Source organism: Camelina sativa, chromosome 7 (genome assembly GCF_030686135.1).
Source record: "Camelina sativa cultivar CO46 ecotype springtype chromosome 7, ASM3068613v1".
NCBI lineage: Eukaryota > Viridiplantae > Streptophyta > Magnoliopsida > Brassicales > Brassicaceae > Camelina > Camelina sativa.
In genome coordinates, this window is record NC_141886.1 from 31,811,280 (window position 1) to 31,836,754 (window position 25,475).

At 36.8% G+C, this 25,475-nt stretch overlaps 4 protein-coding genes across 8 annotated transcripts; all 4 read right to left on the reverse strand.

The window, feature by feature from the left end:
• Positions 1-627: 627 nt before the first annotated feature.
• Positions 628-1,045, reverse strand: LOC109125689 (uncharacterized). Its single transcript, XM_019228052.2, has one exon. The coding sequence runs from the start codon at positions 1,000-1,002 to the stop codon at positions 772-774; it is 231 nt and encodes a 76-aa protein (XP_019083597.2). The 5' UTR covers positions 1,003-1,045; the 3' UTR covers positions 628-771.
• A 796-nt stretch (positions 1,046-1,841) lies between these two features.
• On the reverse strand, positions 1,842-4,284 carry LOC104703502 (non-specific phospholipase C2-like). Its single transcript, XM_010419530.3, has 3 exons — positions 3,609-4,284; positions 2,816-3,188; positions 1,842-2,710 (listed from the first exon to the last, which is right to left on the reverse strand). The coding sequence occupies exons 1-3, from the start codon at positions 4,085-4,087 to the stop codon at positions 2,006-2,008; spliced, it is 1,557 nt and encodes a 518-aa protein (XP_010417832.2). The 5' UTR covers positions 4,088-4,284; the 3' UTR covers positions 1,842-2,005.
• A 2,806-nt stretch (positions 4,285-7,090) lies between these two features.
• On the reverse strand, positions 7,091-19,203 carry LOC104705117 (dnaJ homolog subfamily C GRV2). Of its 5 annotated transcripts, none has more exons than XM_087459870.1 (22): positions 18,197-19,203; positions 17,457-17,690; positions 17,262-17,349; positions 16,967-17,175; positions 16,670-16,771; positions 16,536-16,598; positions 14,234-16,441; positions 13,698-14,060; positions 13,394-13,534; positions 12,762-13,154; positions 12,158-12,652; positions 11,502-11,725; positions 11,062-11,406; positions 10,523-10,817; positions 9,795-10,241; positions 9,354-9,699; positions 8,920-9,260; positions 8,354-8,821; positions 8,118-8,242; positions 7,765-7,888; positions 7,622-7,690; positions 7,091-7,528 (listed from the first exon to the last, which is right to left on the reverse strand). In XM_087459870.1, exons 1-22 carry the CDS (start codon positions 18,629-18,631, stop codon positions 7,379-7,381), a joined length of 7,665 nt encoding a protein of 2,554 aa, XP_087315996.1. In that variant the 5' UTR covers positions 18,632-19,203; the 3' UTR covers positions 7,091-7,378. The 5 variants fall into 5 exon arrangements, with proteins under 5 accessions (XP_087315996.1, XP_087315995.1, XP_087315998.1 ...); XM_087459869.1 differs by having other exon boundaries at positions 8,920-9,263; XM_087459872.1 differs by having other exon boundaries at positions 8,920-9,263; positions 16,670-16,781; positions 18,197-19,133.
• Positions 19,204-20,156: 953 nt separating this feature from the next.
• Positions 20,157-23,341, reverse strand: LOC104703506 (sodium/pyruvate cotransporter BASS2, chloroplastic). The gene is made up of 13 exons (XM_010419532.3): positions 22,955-23,341; positions 22,757-22,865; positions 22,535-22,649; positions 22,403-22,444; positions 22,200-22,313; positions 22,054-22,116; positions 21,537-21,664; positions 21,353-21,434; positions 21,110-21,161; positions 20,927-21,024; positions 20,677-20,835; positions 20,491-20,580; positions 20,157-20,412 (listed from the first exon to the last, which is right to left on the reverse strand). Exons 1-13 carry the CDS (start codon positions 23,061-23,063, stop codon positions 20,335-20,337), a joined length of 1,239 nt encoding a protein of 412 aa, XP_010417834.1. The 5' UTR covers positions 23,064-23,341; the 3' UTR covers positions 20,157-20,334.
• Between the last annotated feature and the right edge of the window lie 2,134 nt (positions 23,342-25,475).

A 25,475-nucleotide genomic window follows, 5' to 3' on the forward strand; every position in this document is an offset into this window, starting at 1 on the left:
TTAATCTGCCATCTAAAATAAGTCTGCCAAAGAAAAACTGCCATCGACAATAAATCTGCCACTTACAAATTAATCTCCCATTACTTGTATGGCAGACTTTTATAAAAAAAAAAAAAAAAAAAAAACAAAATTGCAGGAATTTTTAACCAAAGGTAATATTGACTTTTTTTTTTCCTAACAAAGCAAAAAAGGGTATTTTCAGTATAAAACTAACCCAACTGACCCTCAAATTTTAGGAGTTAATCTAACAATTAACTGCTCAATTTGGGTCAAACTAGTGATTTTCCCATAAAATTATGTAAAAAAGAATAGTTTAATAGTGTCGGCTTTAACTACAAGGGTGAGCATTGTGACCCCTCGCCCGTGTATCAAAGGTCCAAAACAAAAATTTGTATGAATAAAAGAGGTCAAAAAAAATTATATGAATAAAGGGTCCATATAGATTTTTTATACGTACGTATACGACTATACGAGGGGCCAAAAAAATGTTGTGTATAAAAATGGATGCATAAAATAGTTTTAATTTTTTTTTCTTATCAAAATAAATGGAACTTTTAATAATCTTTGATGTATAAAAATAAAGAAATTTTGCCGAGGGACCTATAAAATATTTGAGCGGGCACTGAGTTTAAGCATGGAAGAGGACAAATATATATTTTATCATCTTATTACTAAACAGGTACATTAAAATATTAAAATCTCTCGATTACTCTCCATCTATATAATCATGTATATCTTTTATATTAAGTTAATCGAAACAAACAACATTCTTTATTGATATTTTTCTTCTTCATACTCCATGACAGAGTTCCCAGTTCTAACTTGAACTGGTGGAGTTTCGTAACATTTTTTAAGACAAGCCACACATTCTGACGCCGGTGATGAACGTTGACAATGCTGTCGACAAATCTTATTGCATTCTATCGCCGATTTTGCTTCGCCTTCTATCACAATTACCGCTAATATGATCATGAACAATGCTATGCTAGTTACCTTTCCCATTTTTCTACTTTCACTTTTTCTTTTTCTTATTTATGTTTATGAATGGGTTCGAATGAGAACTTATCTATTTATAATATTGAGACACTAGTTGACATTGCTTTTCATTGAGTATTAGTCAAAATTTTATATCTTTCCATGTTTGTTCACACTTTGTTAATAGTCAATTTTTTATATATTTTTCCATGTTTGTTCTCACTTTATAATTAGTCAAAAAAAAATTTCTTTCCATGTTTGTTCACACTTTGTTAATAGTCAAATTTGTATTTCTTTCCATGTTTATTCTCACTTTATAAGTAGTCAAAACTTTACTTCTTTCAATGTTTGTTTTCACTTTATAATAGTCTAACAATCAACACTATGTAGTATGTACAAAATAAATCTATTCAAATAAAATTTTTATAAATAAAACTATTATGCTGGAACCGATATCAGTTTGTCTCAAACATAATATGTAATTAAGTTTTTTTGTTTTTTAGATTTATTTCGTGTAAAAATACATTTCACACGTGAAATATTTGAACATGTTTCAACGTAGTAGAGAAAATATTGATCAAATTTTCAATTCGACTTAACTTAATTATCCCAAATCCCCCCCCCACTTTTTTATTAAACAGTACACAAATGTCTATTTTGCCAACTTTAACTACGAAACTGACTTATTATGAAATGAAGTATCAAAAATTGTTTAAATCACCAATATTCACCCATAAATCAATTTGTCCACAACAACGTGTTAGTTAAAAAATTTTTGTTTACGTACCTCATTTAAAAAGTTGATAGTCAATTAGTCATGGTATAAAATGTTAAAGAAAAGTGTTTTCACCAGAAGAAAAACAAAATTAGTTAAAAAAGGTGTTACTTTGCCGTATATATAACTTTAGAAACTATATATCAGTTTATATTAATTAGATATTGGGGATTTGACTTATATAAGTAAAGGCCGAATTAAAGAGAGAGAGATGATAGAAGTTAAAAGGAACTAAGGAAGAATGGAAACTGAAGGTCAAGGTTTCCTTTCGATGAGGGAAGGTTTCATATGAACAAGCTCTTCTTTATTCGCTCCCATGGCAAGAGCTGAACGACCAGCCTCTAAGAATCTTTTGACAGCATCTTCCATGTACCTCTTCCCTTCAATAACTGTCATTCCTTTGCTTATTTCTTTAGGGAATGTTGTAAGCATATTATCTCCTTTTAGAACCGCAGCTAGTTGTACAAGCTCTTGCTGAAACTCAGTCAACAAAGCTTTCTCATTCGCCTCTCCCATTCTTATCCTAACCGGTTCCGGTAGCGTCTCGGGGCAATCAGTTCGAGGCTCCTTTCGGATCTGTAAGATGTTCTCAAAAGTCCCAGCCCATTCATCTCTCTTTGTGAGGAAAGGCGTTGATAGGTTGAACAGTTTCTTCACAGTCGCGGGGATGGAAGAGTGCTCGTACTCCGACGATGGAAATGGAGACCCGTTTGGTCCATGTACGACCGTTCCTTTCTCGATCCATGGTGACACTGCTATTGTTGGTACACGAATACCTAACCGGTTGAATTGGAAAAGGAACGGTTCTTGTCCAACTATACCGTCCGGGCTAGGAACATTACGAACCGGTGTGGACACGTGGTCGAAGTACCCACCGTGCTCGTCGTAAGTGATAATTAATAGAGATTCATTCCACTGTGGACTCGCTCTTAGGATCTCGTACACTTCCTTTATAAACTTCTGAAATGTGTATAATAATATCATACCAAGTTTTAAGTTAAGAGTTTATATATAATATATATAGTATTAGTATAAACGTAACTGTATAAAATAAATAAAACAAACCTGTCCTTGGTAGACATCATGGGATGGATGATCATCAGAAGCCGGTTCCGACTTGGTGTCCATGTAACGTTGCTCAATCACAGTGTAGGCAGGGAGCTTCCCTTTCTCAGCATGATCCTTGAAAGAGAGTCCATAGCTATGGAACTTAAACACGTATTTGAGTTTCCTTAGGCGCCGGTAAAACAGTACCGCCGGAATATTCTGGTAGTATATCCCGAAAGAGATATCTTCGTCGTCAAGATTGTCGAAAATGGTTCTTTGAGGATAACCCTTCGCAAGTGAAAGAGGGTCGTTGCTGGTTGCTCCTGCTGACGTCGCTGAGTGCACGAACATGCGGTTTGGTTGTGTCGATGATGGTACCGAGGCAAACCATCTGTTCAAAGAAAACAAAAATCAGATTTAATTATTAGTACTAATGACTTTTTTAATTACTATGTTAACATACGTTTTAGCTTGACTAAATGAGTCAACAATATCACCATAGAAGAGAGCGCCAGTCAGAAGAATAACTTGACAAAAGAACTAAAAAATATTATAGCACATAATTAAATTTTACTTCCATAACCATAAATAAAGGGAAATTTTAAAAGAATGAAGGAATAAAACCATGCATCTGTTTTTCTTCTAATTTATTCAGTGAATAAAAATAAAATTCAGATTCACTGCTTTAAAGTAAAAAACAATCTTATTTTTAAGATGAACCAGTGAGACAACAAAGGATACGACAATCTGATTATATGACGTAATGATAAATCCAAAAAAAAGACAGGAAAATATGAAAAATATATCTTACCTATCGAAAACAGCAAACTCGGAGACAAGAGACTTGTAGACAGGAACCTTATCAGGTTCAAATCCATTCATAACACTTGACGACATGTTACCACTGGGGTCCTCGGAATATGCTTGTTGAACAAACCCATTCATCGGTGGAGGATCCATGGTTGTATCATTTGACCCGAACACTTGCTCCCTTATAGCCTGAAACGAATGACCCGGGTCTGGATCCACGTAATGCGAACCCGAACCGAATTTGATCTTTTTAGAGGAAGGGTCCGATGCTGAGACCGGGTTTGACTCCGACCCGTCCACACCGTTGATCTCCGGGTTCAGTTTCTTCATCCATCCAAGCATGTGATCGAACGATCTATTCTCCATCACAACAACTACGATGGTTTTGATCGGACTTGTTGCATGGACATGGTTGTGTAAGATCGTTACTGTTAATAGGAGAATCAACGCAAGTGGTGAAATGCATATTTTGATGAACATATTTTTTTTAGGTGGGGAGGGAATGGGAAGTTTTGATGATAAAGATGATAGATAAAATGGGTGGATAACTTTTTTTGTCTTAGGCTTCGTTTTTATTTGTTTATCTTGATGTTTGGATTTTGAAGGTGTGTATGTTCTAAATCTCTCTCATATCATATGTATGAATATCTTATATAAGAAGATTGACACAAGTGCATGGAATTTATTTAATTTTTAACATTTTTAATTGCCAAAAGAACCAATTCAAAAGTAACAAAATTTAGGAGAATCTCACATTTTTTAATTAATTGGAGTTAAATAATAATCTAAAATAGATTGTGTAAATTAGACCTCTATTACCAAATACAAAGTTAGGATAGAATAATGATAAATTGACTGGTGAAAAAAGCTCACATTTTTTAATTAATTGGAGTTAAATAATAATCTAAAACAGATTGTGTAAATTAGACCTCTATATATATAAATTCCAGAAAAATTACAAAATAGGAGAGATAGAGTGCTTCTGATGATCATACTTCAAAATAGGAGAGAGAGAGAGTGCTTCTGATATATAGACCTCTATATATAAATCATGTCTTTGAAATACTTTAAAAGTAGGAAGCTAAGAGTGCTTCATCTTTGGTTTAGGTCGAGAATAAACCGATGGCCACATGATTTCGAAGTGTTTTGCTTCTAATATTGTGCTATGTTTTCTTTAATGGCCTTTTTCTTCCGGCCAACTCAGTAACTTTTCTAAATATCTTTTTTTCAACCAAACATATAATTAAATTAGAAGAGGACTCAACATTGGTTGCCCAAACAGCAGGATAAAAGTTTACAAAAAAAGTTTCAGAAATTAAAGATTTCGACGAACGAGCAAGACAATCCGCCCTAGCGTTGGACAGACAAGGGACCCTAATAAGGGTGAAAGAAGGAAAAGATGATCTGAGCAAAGAGAAATCATCCAGCAGGTTCGAAAAAGCGGACCAATCGCCTGGCGTCTGCACCATTGCAACTAACTCTGCACTATCCGTCTCGAAAGCTTGACAGTCGACACCAACCGCTAGAAAGAACTCCATAGCCCAAATCAACGCATGTAGCTCCGCGTGCAAAGAGGTCGGGCTGCGTCTATGACTAATGATATCTTTCGAATTATCAATTATTTTCAAATTTCATAGAAAATATTTTTTTAAAATATTTTTACTGCAGATTTTCGAAAGAAAAAAAAATACAGTTTTCCCTTTCTTGTTTTAGACTTTTAGTGTATAGACAAGAACAAAAATTATAGAATGTAGTAATGTACTAATAAGAATAAAACAAAAATTAATCCCTTCTATAATGTGAGTTGAAAAAAACTTCGACGCTTGCAAGGAAATTACTAATCTTACATATAAAGTAAAGTTTCTTCAAACTCATGCTCCAATAAGTTGACAAGTGGCATTCTATTATTTTAACATGTTTATTCTTTTCAAATTTAAATACATTATTTTTTATATTCAATAAATTTAATTATGTTTTTACACTAAAAAAATATCCTATCATTTTCCAATATCTATTTAGTAATTATATATTTTCTAATGATGTATAATCTATCAATATTTTATATATACTATAATATTGTTATTTGTTAGGAAGTAAATAATACAATATAAATAAAATTATATAAGATTTTTTCAAACTCATACTCTAATATGCTGACAAGTGGCACTCTGTTCTTTTGACATGTGTTATTCTTCTCAAATTTAAATACGTTATTTTTTATATTCATTAAATTTAATTATGTAATTATATATTTTCTAATAAGGTATCATTTGTCAATATTTTATATATACCATAATATTATCATTTGTTAGGAAGTAAATAATATAATATAAACAAAAAAATTTAGATCAATTAATTTCATTATAAAAAATTATCAAGTTATAAAAAGTATGAATCTTTGTTATTAAATATTTCCAATATTAATTTACTTTTGCTTTTCACAAAGGAAAAAAAAATTATGTACTAAATAGTAAACTATGGTGAGAGTGAGAAGAAGATCTACTAAATATGTGAATTCAAGTCATTCTATTAATCATCATAATTTGATAAGTTTATCATCTCCATCAAGAACCTAAGCTGAGTGTTTATCTTTTACTTATCATGTTTAATTTATATTATATTTTGTTTATTAAGTTTTATTGTGGGCAAATGAGATAATCTGGAAAGAAATTACATGGATGATGGTGATATAGAGCCTACAAGATCTGATGAATAGTGAGCTTATACAAAATATATAATTTTCATTGATATCACTGATGGAACTTATGTCGATTTAAAATTAATTTGTTTGTTCTTAAGAAAAAAAAAACTCACAATTCTTTTTAATTAATTTAACTTTATTGAAATAACTCTATAATGTTATTTATTTAGTAATTGTATATGTGTGTCAAAGTTGTAAGTTTTATATTATACTTTTAAAATTTATATTTATTTTAATACATCGATACAAATTAATATATTTTTTTGTCAACTGAATTCATGTATATTTTTTTAAATATTTTTTATGTGAAACATTTATGAAGTCCTTACCATAATATTCAATAGTAGAATAAATTGTAAATAATTTGAATATAAATAGTTATAATATTTATGATAATTATTATCGAATGTACTTAAAATTAACTAAATATTTTTCAAAATATATTAGTTATAAATATTGTATAGTTTATTACGTTTGCTCACGCATTGCGTGAGACATTTTCTAGTTTAATATAAAAACGTCGTTTGTAAATCCCGTGATCCGTAACTGTGAGACCGTGACCCAAAAGCAAATATGTCATTAAGTATACAGTATATAGAACTACTTGAATTCTCTTTTGGCATATTGTTAAAACAGATTTTTTGTATTCTTTCATTATTACTTGGAAGAATTGGACTTGCGTTCTTATCATCGTGTCCGCTAATAGCAGTTACAACAATCAAGGAGTAGATCATTTTAGATTCAACAAAAGATGTACGAAGCAAAAACGAAGATCAAAGATATTTGGAGAAAATTTTCACTTATACATGCATTTAATAAGCCATAAGTTCAAACCCACAATACAAAGGAGAGACCAGTTGTTGGCTAGGCGTCGACAGTAACAACCTTAAATCCTGACATCAGACGATCATATAATCTGTGATTTTCACTGTCGGTCCAAGAAACCCACTATTTTTTTACTTTCTCATCCTGTTCAAACATTTACAATCGATAGTATCTTCTCTATAGAAAGAAGAAAGCAAGGGGAATTATGGGACTTTACAAAAGGGATATACAAAAGGAAGGACTGGTCAAGGATGTGAAGGCGGAGAAGGAGGAGCGGTAAGAGCGTAAGTAAGACTGTTGGATGAGTTCTCAATAAAGCCAGCCACTCCTGCCGCTGATTGCGTGTTAGATGGCAGGAAGAGGTCATGTTTTTGGTCTTTATATGCACTCCACACCTGTCACACATTCATTTCGGTTTATTTTTCAATGAACACAAACACTTGTTGAACGAAGACTTTATTCGTAAGTGTTTCAATATCTCAACTTACTTCTGACGCGTCAAGTATCTCACGCACTTTTGAGCAATGTGCCCCTTCTGTTGCAAAACCATGCAATACCTGAGACATGTAATAATTATTTCATCAATCACATGTGTTACAAAACAAATTACACTGACATATTCAATACTAACCTCAACAGCAAGCACCCGCCCGATTGATGCTTCCGATTCATTCCATTTCATGTGAGAGCTGAGCCCATACCTTCCTCCCGTCCTCCAGTCAAGCAGTCCAAGAAGAACCTCAATAAGACCAACCCTACCAATATTTACAACCAATTATATCAGACAAAAAGATAGACCATCCTAAAGTGGAACGAATATCAAGCATTAGTTGAAATCACATCTTCTAAACAATTATTTTCGGTAACTCGAATTTGCCAGATTAGCACTTGAGCATAACAGAGTTAGCACTTGAGATATATAAGATGTCAGCAACAGTTAGCTCGAGTACCAAAGGCAAAATTATAAAGTAATGGATGACTCACTTTAGACCTTGCGCAACAAGCGCATCTCTTGCCCGATTTCCAGCAACAACAACACGCTTAAGCGTCTCTAGTGCTAAAATGCTCCCACCAAGCCATCCTATTGCTTTCATTAGAAGTGGAACCACCTGGTGTTTAATCAACTCAAGAGTCATTCCACATGCCACAAGTAACACCAACAACCAGTTTCAATTTGTTAATGTGTGTGGTAGTAAGAGGAGAGAAATAGAGTAGAGAACCTGGGCATTTCCAACACTAGTTGCAGCCATTGCTTCAGCACATGCGGTACTAGCTGCAAGTTGATGAAGCACACGTAAACAACTAAGGCGCACACGTTCTTGAGGGGTTTGCCCAGGTAGACTGGAGGGATCAGCAGACTCATTGACTCCATCAGAGCCAATTTCTTCAGCCTTCACTTCGCCAGAAGACATTGTTTCCCGCCTCCCCTCATACGCCACAGCAGCGACAAGTTTCGGGACATACCCGAGATATCCTATGTGATCTGCAAGTGCAGGATGCACTCGCAACAAAGAAACCAATGCAGCAGAGAGAAGGAGAGGGAGCTCAGGGTCAACAGGATGTTCTTCATAATGTGTTGCTGCCATTGCTGACAAATACTGATCTAGCAGTCCTTCCAAGAATCGTTTTGGATTTCTCAGAGGGAATTTGGGATCTTTTAAGAAAAGCCTGACATAGATTCCACCAACCTAGAGAGAAAACTTTCATCAATAATCATGCTTCCACTCAAAGGAACTCTTTCCCTACTGCTCTGCTTCATATATAGGTTTAAATAAATTAAAATAACCTGTGGCTCGTCTCTCATTTCTTGTTGACCAGATGACTGTTCTGGTACATCCCATTCAATAACACAACCCTTCTGTTGTTCACGATAAATATCTGATGCCATGGTCGCAATCTGTGCAGACAAAGATGCTGCCATTGCTGGTGTCCACACAAGTTCTGGTGTCTCTGTGGTCCGCTCAAGCGCATGTACAACAGCCTCCCCAGGTCCATCACGAATTATGGATACAAGACCGTCCGGAAGGAATCTCACAAGTGTGATGGCAACTCTCGGCCCATGCATTGGCTGTGCAACAAGCTTCCCTAACAAAGAAGCCGCTGCCGCTCTTTGTTGCATGGGAATTTCTTCTACAAAAGACCATTTTGAGTTACTGATCCCATTTTATGTAATCAGAAAGCCAATTGGAAAAAAAAAAAAAAAGAGCTAAGAATGGTTACTTTGCAAAGGCAATAAAAGTTCCAGAATGTATACTACTCCACCATGTTTTGCAGCAGCCCAAGCAAGTTCTGGTGTGCTTGCCAAAGCATAAAGAACATGGAGGGCACCCTCGCGAAAAGAAGGTGCAGAATGAAGCATTTGTAAGAGGAGAAGAAGACTAGATCCATCAGATACCATCGTCTCCAAGCAAGGAGCATAAGCAGTTAGACGAGAGAGGACGTTCAGGCAGAGTTTTGGAATATCAGTTTTTGATGCAATGGACACCGAAAAACATTCAAAGAGAGGTAATAATCTCTCCTTGGACGAAAACACTGAAGCCAGATCTGGATACTTTGTAAGCAAGTTCTGAGAAAAAAAAAAAAAAAAAAAAAGGACAAAGAAAAGGTCAGACATGCTAATTTCTTTGATATCCTACACATGCACAGGGTCCATACAATTACCTGAAGAGCAGTCAATCCTAATTGGAGGTGATCAATCAGAGAACACTCTTCCTTCTTCGTCCCCTCAGATGATGGCTGATGATCGGAATCTCCTTCAATCAATGACAGTTCTGCGACGCTACTTTGATGTTCTGGAGTATCCTTAGAAGAACTGCTGTCTTCGATAAGATTTTCGTCCTCAGAAACAGTGGGCAACTCAGTATGCACGATTGATGATATAAAGTCAATTAGAGCATTGCAGAATGCTTCTGGTTGACTGATCTCTGAGTCGGGTTGATCATTATAGACCTTCAAGTAAACATTGCCAATGAAGACCTCTTTTGACAGGGCGTCATATGAAAAAGATTGAGCAGTTTCCAAATCATATGAACCATCAGGGCACTGGCAGGCGCGTTGTTCATCCACAAAATTTAAAAGCTCTGATCGAGTTGCAGAGTTCCAGATAATCTGTGAAACAAAAATTTGATACAATTATAGTCCATGCACCAAAATCTTTAACATGTTTTAAACATTCAATGAAGTGTTCATCAAGAGTTCGTATGTAGAGAAATATCTTAAGAAATAGAAATTCTGCAATATGATCGAACCAAACATATATTTCTTATGAGATATCCAAAAACACAAGAACAACGAACATGGAAATGTGAATTCTGACGATCTTTATGCAACATTCATTCAATATTATTAAGCTGCTCAGACAAACAAATCAGTAAAAGATATATGTTTACCTCTGGTGTCTCCAAATTTGTGTTGAGTTTGGATAACAAATCCTTAGCAACTTCATCTTTCAACAAACTAGCAAGTTTTGGAGTCAGTAATGCTACGAGAACATCAGCCGCAGCAGCATTGTAAGGAGTCAAACTCAAATCTCCACACAGTCCACTAAGCCTTGATAGGGCTTGTGATGCTTGTACGGCATGCTCATTCTTGGCAATTTGAATGCTAACTCCAACCCCATGAGACTCGACAGAATTAGATTCATCTGCAGTTGAGTCATATTGTAGTAATAACGGGAGAATATACCTGATCAAACAGACACACAAATCGAAAGAATCACAGCCATTAGTTATACTTGTCACGAACAAAGGTCCAAATGAGTGTAACAATTAACAAAGATACAAAGTTCAGGTGAATATTGAATCCCCATGCCTTCATAATGATTATACATAGAATTTTACATGCATGGACAATAGAGCCACCAAGATTCTGCCTTGTGATTGAACAAGAACATATTAACAGTGACAAACAGAACAAGAATATAGCTCACCATAAAGCACCAGCCTTTAGCAAACCATGCTGAAGTTCAGGGAAGACAGAAACCTTGGCAATAGACTGGAGAGCAGCATCAACGGCTGCAGGCACAAGTCCTAACTCCGTACAGTGCACAATGTCTTCAATCAGACTGGGTAACTCTAGAAATCTAGCCCTTGCACTCTCAAACTGACTTATTACAGAAAGTGTACGCATTACATTTGTGACAATGATTGCAGCTGGTTCGTGTTGTGAAGTTGTTGGCTGAACCACACACATGCAGCGGGAAAGAAGAGTCGATAGAAGCTGCACACCACCATCTCTCACTAATTCTTCCCCATTCAATGAAGAGGCAGCACAGCTACACAGCAGATAAGAGGAAATAAATAGATAACATTGAAGGAATGGAAATAAATAAAATTAGAATTGCACAGGTTTAGCAAGATAAATAAGTACGTTAAAGAAACAAGCTCAGATGCTGCAACAAGAAGAGGGGATCTATCATTAGATAGAAAGTTGTTGTCATCCGTGTCCACGGTGACTGCATCAAGTAACATTGGATAGCCAGCATATTTGAATGGCTGTAACACGTGTCCATAACGTCGATATAAGATGCACTGCGCTTTCAGTAAAAGCAGCAACCTCCACGGCTGAGGACCTTGCAATCCTTGCATTGTTGCCTATAAGCAGAAGAACGGATAAAAAGTATGATAAATATAAAATCTAGTGACAAACATAAAAAATCTATATATATAAACACAATCATATCTATGGACCTCAAACACTGAAAGGAAAAGGTTGACCAATGTTCATACTATTATTAAAGACTTCCGTGACAAGCAAACACCGAAAAGGAAAAGGTTGACCATCGTTATCTCTACTAATAAGAATACAGCAACATAATGAAGGTGAAAAAAAATGCTACATATAGCATTCATCAAACAACTTGAACATGAATTATCTGCTAGTATCCAAGAAGTCTGCACCTTTTCAACATATAAGGTGACCACCGAATGGTCTAAAAGAGAGGTACAGTAACAGACAAAGACGGTAAACATATTATTCAAGAAAAACTCAAATCCCAGATAATGATCAGAATTTTGTGGACGTACCTGTAGGCATTCATAAGCTTTTTGAACAGCCAGGAACTTTTCCCTTCCTTCTGGATTCTTGTCAGGATGGTACCTCATCGCAAGCTTCCTATACTGGCGCTTTAGTTTCTCTTCATCAAGATTTTGAATCTGCTTGGATATATGAGATACTTCCTCATTCAACTCAACTGAAGCAGTCCGATTTAGGTCATCACTTGAAACATCATTCAGGGATATTTCAAGAATTTTGCAAGCTTCTCCTTCAGAAAGATCCATAGGTTTCCTAGTCAACTCTTCACGCCACATCACAAGTAATGATTGTAAAAACTCGACATGTTCAACAATCGGCCAATTTGGAAAACGAATCTCATCACATAAATTTCTGAGATAATAACGGTGACACCACATCTCATCTCTAAGTTCTGGATACGTAACAGGTGGCATGGGAGCATAATCATAGAGAGAATGGCAGTGCTGTGACAATTTCTGAGGATAGTCACCAAGATGCTGCAAAACCTGAGGAAATAGAAACGAGAAATTAAAACTCAATAACTGAAAGTAATAGTTTTCCGATACTCTTCAAGAGAAAATGAGCTAAAGCCCACAGTAGCGAATATGTAAATACCTGACATATAAGATTTTCTGCTCGCATTTTATGTGTCCATATAATCTCCGGAGTATCAGAATCCGAAACCATGCCAGCTGCAAACGCAGCTGGTCCACTGCGCTCTAATACATATAATAAGGACTCAGGGAGAAGACCACCCAATACGCTTCGTTTAGCCAGGGGCAGAGAAGAGGACACAGTAGCTTCTTCCCCACCATGAAAAGCTTGATGCACATGAGTGACCGAGAAGAGTTGCGCGATTGAGTAAAGATTGGATCCAGGGTAAGCAAGGGCAAAATAAAAGGCCCCTGTACTGTACAGGCGGATCATAGCCTTGGAGTTTCTGGTAACAACGTCTTTCAAAAGAGCAGCACCAGCCTCCACAATAACTGGCTCGCCAGAAAGCAGAGCCTTAACCAAATTTTAGAGAGACATCAGATTAACATTGTCAGTTTTCTGATGAAGAAAATTGAATGAGCAGGATCCAAATACTGACTGATTATTTTGCAACTCATTTCTCAGATAATACAGAAAAGTTAGGGCATAGATAGCAGATGCGCCTAATGCCATTAAACTTAGGGCAATAACACCTATCAAACACATCATCGATGCAGCTAGAAGAAGAAGATGGAGAAAAAGAATGACATTACCTGAGCAATGTGAGGAAGACAACGTGTACTAGACAAGATACGTTTTACTCTTGGTGTTGGAGTTACAATCTCTCCTGCGTCATCCAAATCTGAATGTGCCGAAACCATGCTATGTAATATGGACAATGCAGCATCCCCTACCTGCGTAGTGTTCTAGCAATTAGATTGAGTATTGCATAAACGAGTAAGAATGAAAAAGAGGAAAAAGGCAATGGGCATGAAAAGCATGTCTTTTGGGATGTTAAGCATGATAATATGAAATGTCTTAGCCAGTCACACACATATAATAACCATAAAGCTTAACCTGTGTAGGTGTGAGGACAGGAACTCGAACAGCTACTGCCCATCTAAGTTCACGGATATCACGCAATTTCTTCCAGTCTGACATTCCTAAAGCCCTACACTTTGTCGTCCAGTCAATATCCTTTTTGGACCATAAACTTCTGATGACGTCCTTCTCTACAGGTCCCACTTCTGCACCACCTTTGTCAATGTACATCCATTCCTTAGGTGGTTCCATAAATGCAGTGGCAGCAATTAAATTGGACTGTAATGGAATAGGAGTCCTCTCCGAGTTTTCATGAACAACAGTCAGCAGATCTACAGCTAGGACACAACCACCGACCACAACACAACCTTCGACATTTAACAAGACCTTAACTAGAGCCTGCATGTACGAGGAAAAAAAAGTAAGCAACCAAGCATGAAAAGAATATCTCCAGAATGATTATGTAAAAGACGACGTAATGCATACATCAAAACTTAATGAGAATAAGCGAGGAACAAGAGTAACTAGAATGAAAAGAGTAAGAAAGCAATATTTTGATTAGTTAATGATACCTTCAGGAGAAGAAGTAGGCGATGCCTCAAAGCTCTATCATTTGTCCTATCTATCAGTACTGTAATATGTGCAGTGCCTTCAAAAGGACCTATTGTATTGTAGTGTTGCTCATAGACAATCGCCATCGCTCTTGCACAAAGCTCCCTAACAGAGGCTCCTCCCCCTCCACCAAAACCATCAAGCATACTCATATCACACCAGTCGCCTGATGAACCCAATTCATCTGGAACAGCACCATCAATAGTAAGCCCCATATCAGCATCACATTGGAAACGATGATAGAGTGCCCTGAAAAAAGCAACTGGATCACGGAGAGGGAAATCTTGTGCCTTGCCAGCGTTCCCACTTTCAAGCAATAAGCGTAGGTAATATTGACCCACACAAACTTCCTTTGACAAGCTACGATAACTAACAGAAAATTCAGCATAGTTCCACGATATACGTGGGACAGTCTCCTGGCCAGTTGTGGCCTCGACATCCACACATCCAGGGGAAATATCTTCTGTGCGCTCTTTCTCAACATCTAGGTTATGAACCTCAGCCTTCAACGCTTCCCTTAATTCTTGCCTTGTACGCTCATTCCAGATGAGATCTGCACGGTTATGATCAAGGCCAAAGGCTCGCCAAAACTCACGCCAATTTAGAAGTAGCTTCCCGGAACCTACAGCTGTACTTTCTACAATAACTTGGGCAGGTGCTGGAAGCACTGAATTCTGGATGCCATACAAGTTTGGGTCAGAACCAACCACATCAGAAGCATTAGTCTCAGGTTGCTCGTGTCCATTTGCATTTGTGGTGATTGAAGCAAATGCTGGATAGCCATTTTGTGATACCCCAGCAGTATTACTACCTGGAAAAGCAGAAGCCTGTTGATTCAAAGCTTCAGAAGAATAATCTGCGGCAGGCCTTTGAAAGTTGTCGGGTACACTAGAAGCATTTGCAGTCATCTGTTTTGCTGCATCGCTGGTCTCAACATTATTACCAGGGGGAAGAGGACAATCTTGAGCACCCATTCCCTTAGCTATGCGACCTCTTCTTTGCTGAAGTAATCTTTTCTGCCGTCTCCTTGTTGACGAACCTTCTTGATCTGTATCATCGAGAACATCATCGGGACGTGTATGCAAATATGCAACAAGCCCAGGTGGCAGAACTCGAGACAGTAGATCCAAAGCTGGTTGGTAAGAATCTGCCCAGAGTGCCACAAGCTGCCTACTTACCTCGCGGCGCTCACTGGGAGGAAGGGAAAATGCATTCAATAAATGTCTCAACAAAGCACCATCACGCAAAGCAGCATCACGCATTGACTCTGCAGCAATTGCATCTTCTTCAGCTATTGTACGCATTATAACAGCAATGATTTCCCTAACACTTTCCGCAGGATGTGCAAAGAGTGAAAATAAACGACGACGTAGAGCAGCTATTTGTCGTAACAACTCTACAAAAACAGTGTATTGGGTAGTCTCTCCATGTGGATCACAAACCATAGCCTCAAAGACTTCAACAATTGCCATGGAAAACAGAGGTGAGACTGACATGGGCTTCAATCGATTGACAAGGATCGTAACATAACCCTGTTGAGCAAACAAAACAGACTTGGTATGCATGATAGTTGCATGTTTTTCTCCTCTGGAATCCGGTACAGTATTTAGATCTGCTGACCAACCACCTATGAGGGACGCAATAAGCCCTGCAGCTTCATTAGCCACGCCTTCAGAACCATTCCTAAGTAAACCCATTATCCTGTAAACAGCAGCAGGGAAAGACATTATATGGGACGATGCACTCCTGGAAGACAATAACCTACGCAAACATGCAACAAAGCCAATGACAGTTGCAGCTGCTTTGGGTGACGGTGGTGGCAAAGGAGGGGCGTCTACAGGGAGATTTGGAGTTGATGGTAACATTGTAATCAATGCCATCAAAGTCACCTCAGGGACTTCAATATTACTGGGCACACCTGTATACGGGATACAAGCATTGAACTCCCTTATTCTGCGCCATAATCTAGCCTTATAACCAGGAACAGAACCACCTTCGGCAACTGCATCTTTTGCAGCAGCAGCTAAATGTTTCAGATGTAGGGAGCAAGTTTCCATATCAGCAACAAGATGTTGTGGTCCAAAGATCAAACTAACCCTTCCACAAGGTGGATCAATGCGATGACCAGGCATAGTAAGCCTAGGTAATACTGGTATCGGGCATTGTCCCTACATCATATGTTCCCCATATATTAGCATACCAATCTCAAATAGATTTTTCGGTGCAATTAAAGTAAGGTATTAATATCACGAGTATACGTACTTCAGTTTGCAAAGTATCGAGAATCGCTGCAAGTAGGTTGTCTCGGGATATGCTCGCATAGACCTAAAATACGTGTCAGAGGTTAGCTGATTATCATGATTAAATATATAACATAGAAGCAGAGAAAAACTCACATGAACTGGACACCCATCACTGAATTCGATAGCAAACATTTGAGGCTCCTCAGCGAACCGAACAAGTGAACTTACCGAAGATAGAGGACGAACGATGACAACCTGCACACATCTAAGCAGTATTCTCAGTATTTGGCAGAACAAAACCAAACTGGACAAGTAGAAAGTAAAAGCTACTTCCTACTCATTTTCAGTCTTAATTTATCATCCCAAACAGTGTAAACCTTTTACATTAAAACTCTAGAAAGGAAAAAGAAACAAAAAGAATAGAACAAAGAATACGTATTGCCAACTTACTTCATAGTTATCTATTCGTCTCTCAACAAGGGAGGCCTTAGTAAGAATTAGCTGAAGGGCTACAGCATCCCCATGCTTACCAAGTCCTCCTTTAGGGCCAATTTCCAAGCTTAGTCCAGGCATGTTAAGGGTTCCATGAGCAGCAGATCTTAATCTAGTAACAGACCACCACCCATTAGGAGTTTCTTCAGCTCCAACTGCTTCTTTAGCTGCATAGTCACGGCATAAAAAAAGATAAAGAAATGACAACAAAGTGAACTAGACAAGACACTTAATTAAGAGGAGTTGTAAGTACCCCTTCGTGTCATATACTCCGAAGCTGTCAGCAACTGTGAATCATCGACTGACAAGAATACCCCAACCATGGACTTTGCAGTCTTAGCCTGCAAATGATATTTGTAATTATCAAGCTTACTTCAGAAAGTCTCAGCAAAATTAAAAATAAGTTAGCAACAACTTCTCAACTAATGTCCAAGCATCTCATTAATACCAAACTTGCGACAATGGACGAATTTGTTGTCCCGGGGGCAGCTCTAAAAGCTTTTGACTTTCTCCCGTACATGGGACACAGAATAAACCCAGCAGAGTCCGTAGATTTTGTCCGGTATGCATCAGCGAGAAGAATGATTGCTGGGGAACCCATGTCTCTGAAATCCAAAATCCAACGTGAATCACCAGATTTTGAGTCGACGAGCTCCAGACCGACAAAGGTGACCTTCAATTTCTGGAAGGAAAAGAAAAACTCGCTTCATAAGAAAACCTAATTTAAACAATTAGTAAAAGCACCTCACTTAATTTCTACTAACTTTCAAATGAATCTTGGTTCTTGCAGTTACAAAAATAAAATAAAAAAAAAGTAAAAAAAAAAAATCAATCCCATAGAAAATAAGAATAAGGCTAGTCATGTGAAATATAGTTAATTACTGGAGATGACAACTCCCCCTGCCCAGTTCATAATTACAAAATTTTGGAGCACATTATACATTTTAAGATACGAACTGCATCAGCTTAACGCCTAATACCAGACTATGGGTAAATCTATCTAACGATCAGAAACTTCAAAAATTGTTAAACAGATAAAAGGCCTAGCCTGACTTGACCTCAACACCAAATTAACTTCACCAACTATACCAATTTGACAACCATCGCGACAAAACACAGCTCAAAATCATAGGAAAACAAGCATAAACCTAAGAGAAGGAACCACAGTAAGAAGAAAAAAAAACTTACATAAGGAACCCATTCAGCGTTGCGTCTCCTAAGGTGTAGCACCTGAAACTCAGCCACAGGTCTAATTTGATGCCATCTAAGCCGATACAACTCAGTTAAAATACTTGCCCTGCACCTAGAAGAGAACTTCATAGCCTTGAATTTGCCTTTCCCATCCGTCCTAACATTGATAGTAAACTCACCACCAACACTCTCCGTATTCTCATCCCTCCCAATCAAAGGTGAAGCACCATCAAAATTACTTCCAGTATCATAAGAATTAGTAACAGCAAGAGTATTGGGATCAAGCGTGACGATTCCACCGCCCGAAATACAAAGGATCCTCTTGTAACGACCCCTCCAGGAATGTTTAACAACAAGATACCTAGCAAGATACTCGGGCTCTTCGACAACAGCAGTTGTAGACGCGACGGTGGCTCTAGAGACGGAGTCCATAGTGCGATCAGATCCGACGGCGGTCACGGAATCGATGAACTGTAAGGTGTGGTTTCGAGGAGCATTACCACCACGTAGAAAATCCCAGAAACCTACCCTGGTATGATCGGAAACGCCAGGATAATGGCGGGGATGAGACTGATTCGCCCCCAGTTCTTTAACTAGATATAGTTAAAAGCCACAGCGGCTACGAGAGAGATCCCTTGCAACAAATCGGATCCAGAATTTCGGAAAGCTTAAACCCTAATTTCTCATATGAAAGAAACCTCGGGAAGAAGATGACTGCGAATCGGATGCAAAATTCGGTGAAGGATCGATCAGAAGCAAAAAAAAATCGATCTGAGAAGAGAAAAGAGTCGCGAAATTGGTGAGATGGTTTTTACAGTCTGACGACGAGACGACTTTGTAATGTATGTATGTAATGTATGAGAGAGGAGAGGGGTTAAAGAAGAAAAAGCCGTAAGAAGGCCATTTCTTTGGTTTGATTCGGTGTCGCTCCTCCGCTGCAATCATCCATTTGTTTTTTTTTTTCCTTTTCCGCGGATTAAACGTGTGTCAAAATAAAATCGTGTAGTTAAAAAAATAGGACATAGTATTAAAATAATGTGAAATTTAAGAAAATCAGAAAACAAATATCAAAGCTACAAAATAATAATGATAAAAATATCATTATTTTAAATTATGATCTTTTTGGTTAAATTATTTTAAAAATATCCGGTAAATAATCCAGATTTTAGTAGATATCCAGGCTACTAAAATTCAAATTTAGGATAAACTAAAGAGAAATACCCTAAATTACTAAATGTCTCACTGTGTCACTGTTGTATTCTTCTCTCTGCCATTTCTCAACCTCTACCGTGAAAAAAACAAAAAGTTTCCAACAATATTAACTGCTTTTCTCTTCAACATATGTGTGGTAAATGACTTATATTTAGCAATACATGATATAAAAATAAGTCGGAACAATTTGTGTAATCGGAAAAAAATGTCCAAATGCTCTCTTGGAGTCTCATGATACTTGTCATAAGCCTAATCTTTATATATATATATATATATCTTTACACTTAAAACCGTAATCTTAAAAGGCTCCTGATGTTATAAAATGAATGCCATTGGTGCCTAACGTAGTCATACTGTATCCACTTTATGTCACTTATGTCAGCTTGTAGGATCCACAGAGAGATTAAATTAGGTGAATTTGCAGCCAACCACATCTTCGGGCTAGAACGTGATCATGATGGGCCTTTTGTGTTGACGTCCAATATATATACGCTGAAGAACAGAAATGGAACAATGTAAGAAACGTAGCTTCCCAAAAGAATGTGTTCGGGCAGAAAGGTTGTACCCGGATTGACTTGAACACAGGGAAATGACATGAGTTTATCACTTAAGAATACTGTATGAGGTAAGAGTAAAAGTCATGGCTGGAGATGAGAATGTATTGTGAGAGTAGGCACCCTTCTGAGAACAACGCTAATCCCAATCTTAAACATCGATTCACCGACAGTAAAATTTGGAAAAAGTGTGCCAAAAAAACAGATTTGTGTCCATTCATTGAGAAACAAAATAAATTTGACCACAAGTTCTCATGCACGCCCTTGTTTCTATGTCTCTTAAAACAAAAACTTTTTCAACACAAATTAGTAAACATTACAACAATCACATCGTTTGGAGATGCAAACCGCCTTTCCTATGTCACTCACTCACTCCTTGAAGTCATCCTTGTCATCTGCCGGAATTGGTTGGTTTCTCCAGAACACGGCCAAGCCACTCCCGCCAAGCTGCAGAATGCCATTGAACATAAATTACACTTTGTAAATTCACAAGTCAACTTTTGTGAAATGGCTACGAAAACTTACCGCCATACAGACAACACTGACTGCAGAAGGAACAGCAACTAGAGGGTTTGTGAAATGCTTTTGTGCAAGCAAGAACCCGAGCGCTGAACTCTGCAGTTTGCAAAAATGAAAATTTCTTAAAAGGAATCCCTTACAAAGCTTAGCTAGAAAACGGCAATTTATATGGTCGAGGAGAAAGTAACATACTTGCATTCCACATTCTATAGAAATGGTGCGCGAAGTGGACTCGCCGAAAGAAAACTTAGAAATCCAGTAGCCAATAGCAAAGGCTGCAGCATGAAGGACTGCCACCGGGAGTATAAGTTGAGCTCCTTGGGTTTTCAAAACCTCTGAAACTTGTCCAATCTTTTCAGAAGAGACAAAGGTAATAATCAGTCTCAAAACTCAACTGAAGACATCTCTCTGGACTATGGACATACTTATATGAACTACTTACAGGGCTGGCGCAGAGAAGGGTGGTCAGAATGACTCCAATTAGAGGCGTCACTGTTATGATCTTTGATGTAAATTTAGGAAAGAACTCGTTGGCCAGAACTATTGCACAATGCAGAAAAAGACATTAGTCCCTAAGGATATACAGGCCAAATTCATTATCTGGAAAAACTGGCACCATACTTACCTCCAACTATAGTAGGCACCAACACTACTTGAAAAGTACTAATAGCAAGTCCCTGATATAGAAACATGAATCCGTAAGCTTTCGTTTTAGCATTTCTTTACTGTTTCGCTTCTTTTTATTCTAAATCATTCAACAACTTTTACTGAACCATGTTGATTCATATTTTGGCTTAATGAAATGTTATCTTATTAGCTACAGTTACTTTGCATGAATTAATTCAAAATATTTATAAAGAAAACTCACAGCAGCATCAACGGGAACAAGCTGGCCAGCAAGAAGCTTAGTGAGAAGAGGAGTCATTATAATAGCCCCGATGGTTGAACACCTAATAAATTAGCGCGAACATTATGTTAAAAATTTGAGGCCTTCCACCACATTTAAAAACGGGAAAATAAAAAGGAAAAGAAGTGAAGAAATAGAAGTATACGTAGTCATCAGTACAGAGAGCGCCACATTCCCCTTGGAAATGTAGGTAGCAACATTTGACGCTTGTCCTCCAGGGCAGCATGAGACTAGGATAAGACCAGTCGCAAGAGGTGCTGAAAGCTTAAGAGTCTAAAATAAAAACGCAGAAAAAGTTTGTATTAGTCGCCTCCTCAACAATCATCATCCAAATACCCATAGAACAAGTTCATAGCAATCCTATCTACAGCAGGAATCCCTCAAAAAGTGAGTGAGTATGCCAGGAAATGTTGCTGTAAAAAGAAATGTTGATTCAACCTAAGAAGAAAGTGATATTTGAATACGTAACAACAGCCAAATCTAGGTTTAATCAACTACCAACTACTAATATATCAATAACTTGGTTAGAGCGTATACACACTAGAGAAGTAAAAACGAATAGAACCAATATCAAAAGAACAGAGTCATCCATAATATTGAATAAGTATCCATTTCAGAGCAGCAAATAGAGCTTAAGGGGATAGACATTAGTGGAAACATACCATTGCAATGAGAAAACCTAGAACTGGCTTGATCAAGTATTGAGCAAGAAAACCAACACCCACCTGCAGAATAAGGACTCTCAACGTTAAACAGGTAATGTGTCAAACAGAGCAAATAAAATACACTGTTATTAATTGGCTCTCACCGTCCATGGATTACGTAAACATCTTCTGAAATCTTCAAACGTAAGAGTTAATCCCATGGAGAGCATAAGAAATCCAAGACCTAGAGTAAAGAGATCTGTTTCCAACCATGTAACCTAGAACAAAACTTAATCTATTAGCCCCAAAAGAACACAGATCTCTATAGATAAAAACAAGAACAAAGAAGCATAAAAATAAGACATACTAAAGACGGCTTGAAGATGCCAACAAGTGTTCCCAAAATAACCTGCACAACGAAACCACATTGCACCATATCAGTTATCAAATGCATATAAAAGTTTCAAACTTGATCAAAGAAAAGGTATAAAAGAAGTACCCAAAGTGGAAAAAGGGTTGTCAAAAGCTCAATAGTCTTCTCATACTGACTAAGTTCCTTAGGAGTACTCTCAGGTACATCACCTGCAGCAGCCTTACACACAACACTACTACTCCTGTAAATTAACAAACTTTAATGAACACCCAGAAATAACGAGATCATTTCATTTCAATCCACATCTAACTTCTCTGCAAAGTTCTAATCTCAATTCCACAAAATAACCTGGAGGAGGTTGTTGTTGCTTCAAGAGCAGAGACAGGACGTAATGGTTTACTATTCTGAATCCTCAAACTAATCCCAGAGCTACGAACAGAAACCAACTTGGGAGAATCTGAACAAAAAATAATAATAAATCAGCAAAAAGAGACTGTAGAAATCTGAATCAAGAGAAGTTACTGATGATGATTATATAGAAGATACCCAAAAGAGTTTGAGCTCTGCTCCTCCTCGTAGCAGGAACCCAACAAGTGTTGATTCTGCATTGACTTAATTTGCCATCTGTTGGCAAAATCCTAGAAATGGAGGCCATTTTTGTGGTCGAGAGAGGGTTTTAGGATGTTGGGTGAATCAGAAAAGATGAAATTGAGACATCTCCAAATAAGGAGGAGGAGGTAATAAGGGGTTTTGTGGGAGTGATGTGGGAGACGAGAGCCACACATTCTCCTGCCCCCCCCCCCCCCCCCCCCCCCCCCCCCCCCTTTCTTCTTCAATCCTATCAGAAAAATATCTCAACATTTTTGGGTCGATTCTAACCAATTTCAACTCTTTCCATTTTTTTTTTTTTTTTTTTGTCGTCACTTCCATGATATGTTTTTAAAATCATTTAATAAGTTTTCATTGCGTAACTCTTCTCTTGATCTTGTAAGCTGTTGTCAAAAAAAAAAAAACTCTTCTCTTATAACAAATCCGGATTTCCGGAATCCAAATTGAACCAAACCAAGATTTGAGGGTTGGTTAACCGGTTGAGTAATAAGAGTGGACCAATCGGCTAGTTTTTAGTGGCTTTGGTTATTTAGTCTTTTTGGTTGCCAATTTGTATGTTTCAACATTTTTACATTTGAAACTTTTACATTTTTGGTTTTGTTACGACTTACGATACGTAAGATAAGATTAAATCTAGTTTCGGTTTGTTTACACTAAAATCGTCAAGTTAAAAATATAACAAAATTAATCATATCCTTACATAGCCCTCCCATAAAAACATTTTCTCATTGATTTTCTTGTTTATCTAATATTTGTTTTGCTTTGTTACTTAATGAATAAATTACTCATTATAGGACTGAGACTGGCTATAAAATACCATGTCCATGTGAGATACTTGCGTGCACTAGTGAATAGTTTAGATTATTGTATCAAACACCAGAAGGCCAATACTATAAGACAAACAAGCCTATGATTTTAGTCCATGTAATTAATTAGGTCTTCTAACTTTCTAAGCAGTAGATTCATATAACTTTTCTTTTTATTCACATAACTTTTCTTTTTAATCATATAACTTTTGTTGGTGAGTTTGAATAAAAAAATATATTAGCGAACACGTGAGATTACGATGTTATCTCTTACATAATCCCAAAAGGATATCCAGCTTACCTCCATTAAATCCATTTCTACATTCTTTAGGTTTAACCCCTGTTTAACACAGCTTTTCATAGTTAAAGAAGAAAATAAAACATTACTTAAACGTTCTTCAAGTGATGTTTTTGACTTTTTTTCCTATAAATATGCAAGCTAAAACCTAATAGACATTCTAGCCCGGCCTATCTTGAATTTGGTGTTTTATGACTTTGGTCAACCTGGCCTATAAAAATTCTGGATTAGGATTTTCCCATTTTTATGAATTGGCTAATGATCATGGTGCTTTGTTAAATTATAAATAATAGAATCATCATTAATTGTATAGTTTTTATTTAGATATATATATACCAAAATTTCCTAAAAAATAAAAATATCTAGATCCAAACCAAACCAAACCAAAATTCGTATTATACACCCCTTCCCCTTAGCATCACCTCTTCATATTGAACATTAATCTTACGTTATATATCAAAAACCTTCCAACTATGTATTTCATGGTAAACTAGTCAATTTGCGTTAACCAACTTTACTATATCTTCTTCACTCATTCGCTAAACTCTTTCTTTGGTTCTCCTTGTCTTGTCTTTTCCTTTCTTCTCCTTTTTTTTTTTTAACATGGTTGCTTTCAATTCGACACTTCTACCAGTACAAGTTTCATGGCATAACACAATGTTAAGCCTACATATGAATCTTGTTAGATATATATATATATATATATATATATATATATATATGTGAACAAGTTGTACGTACTGAAATGATTGGCGCAAGATTCAAAAAATCAAAACCCATTCCACAACTTCGAAACCTTTTGATTTTTTTCACCATTCTTTTGAAACCTTTATTTAAAAAATATATATTTTGTCATCACACCAATATTATGCACAATTTATTCTAACCAATAACCACTAAACATGTTAGGATTGACTTTGTACATGTCTTAAATACATGAATTGGAAATTCGATTTCTAACACGAAAATGATAGAACCAGAACAGACCAAATTAAAAGTCATAAGTTTCCAGCTCATTTTGACATTTGTGGTTACAAGTCACACACTAATAAATAAACGTTTGAAATCTTCGAAAAAAGACAGTGCTATAATTAATTAAAAATCAATAGGGGGAAAAATCCGGTGAGAGGAAAGTAGAATGTTGCTAGAATCAATAAAAATCATAGTTTTGGTTTTTTCTTATTGATTGGTTTTTATTTAATGCTTTTTTAATTTTTTATCTGATTTCCAATTGTTTAATTGCTTTAAACAATATTTAAGATACACTTAACACAATACATTTAAATCACACATTAAAATAAAATTATAACTGAAAATAAAATAAATTATACATTAATCATATTTCACTACTCAA

What these genes read in the sequence shown, in the direction of transcription:
- LOC104705117 (XM_087459869.1), bottom strand. Translation starts at nt 18,631, where the DNA reads ATGGACTCCGTCTCTAGAGCCACCGTCGCGTCTACAACTGCTGTTGTC. An exon ending in GTCTTCCTCACATTGCTCAG is followed by an intron (nt 13,155 to 13,393) that starts GTAATGTCATTC and finishes AATTTGGTTAAG; the next exon opens with GCTCTGCTTTCTGGCGAGCC. An exon ending in TAGGATTGACTGCTCTTCAG is followed by an intron (nt 9,700 to 9,794) that starts GTAATTGTATGG and finishes TTTTTTTCTCAG; the next exon opens with AACTTGCTTACAAAGTATCC.
- LOC104703502 (XM_010419530.3), bottom strand. Translation starts at nt 4,087, where the DNA reads ATGTTCATCAAAATATGCATTTCACCACTTGCGTTGATTCTCCTATTA. An exon ending in GAGTTTGCTGTTTTCGATAG is followed by an intron (nt 3,189 to 3,608) that starts GTAAGATATATT and finishes TTCTTTGAACAG; the next exon opens with ATGGTTTGCCTCGGTACCAT. An exon ending in ATGATGTCTACCAAGGACAG is followed by an intron (nt 2,711 to 2,815) that starts GTTTGTTTTATT and finishes TACACATTTCAG; the next exon opens with AAGTTTATAAAGGAAGTGTA.
- LOC109125689 (XM_019228052.2), bottom strand. Translation starts at nt 1,002, where the DNA reads ATGGGAAAGGTAACTAGCATAGCATTGTTCATGATCATATTAGCGGTA.
- LOC104703506 (XM_010419532.3), bottom strand. Translation starts at nt 23,063, where the DNA reads ATGGCCTCCATTTCTAGGATTTTGCCAACAGATGGCAAATTAAGTCAA. An exon ending in CTCTCTGTACTGATGACTAC is followed by an intron (nt 21,435 to 21,536) that starts GTATACTTCTAT and finishes CTAATTTATTAG; the next exon opens with GTGTTCAACCATCGGGGCTA. An exon ending in GGTGCCTACTATAGTTGGAG is followed by an intron (nt 21,025 to 21,109) that starts GTAAGTATGGTG and finishes ATTGTGCAATAG; the next exon opens with TTCTGGCCAACGAGTTCTTT.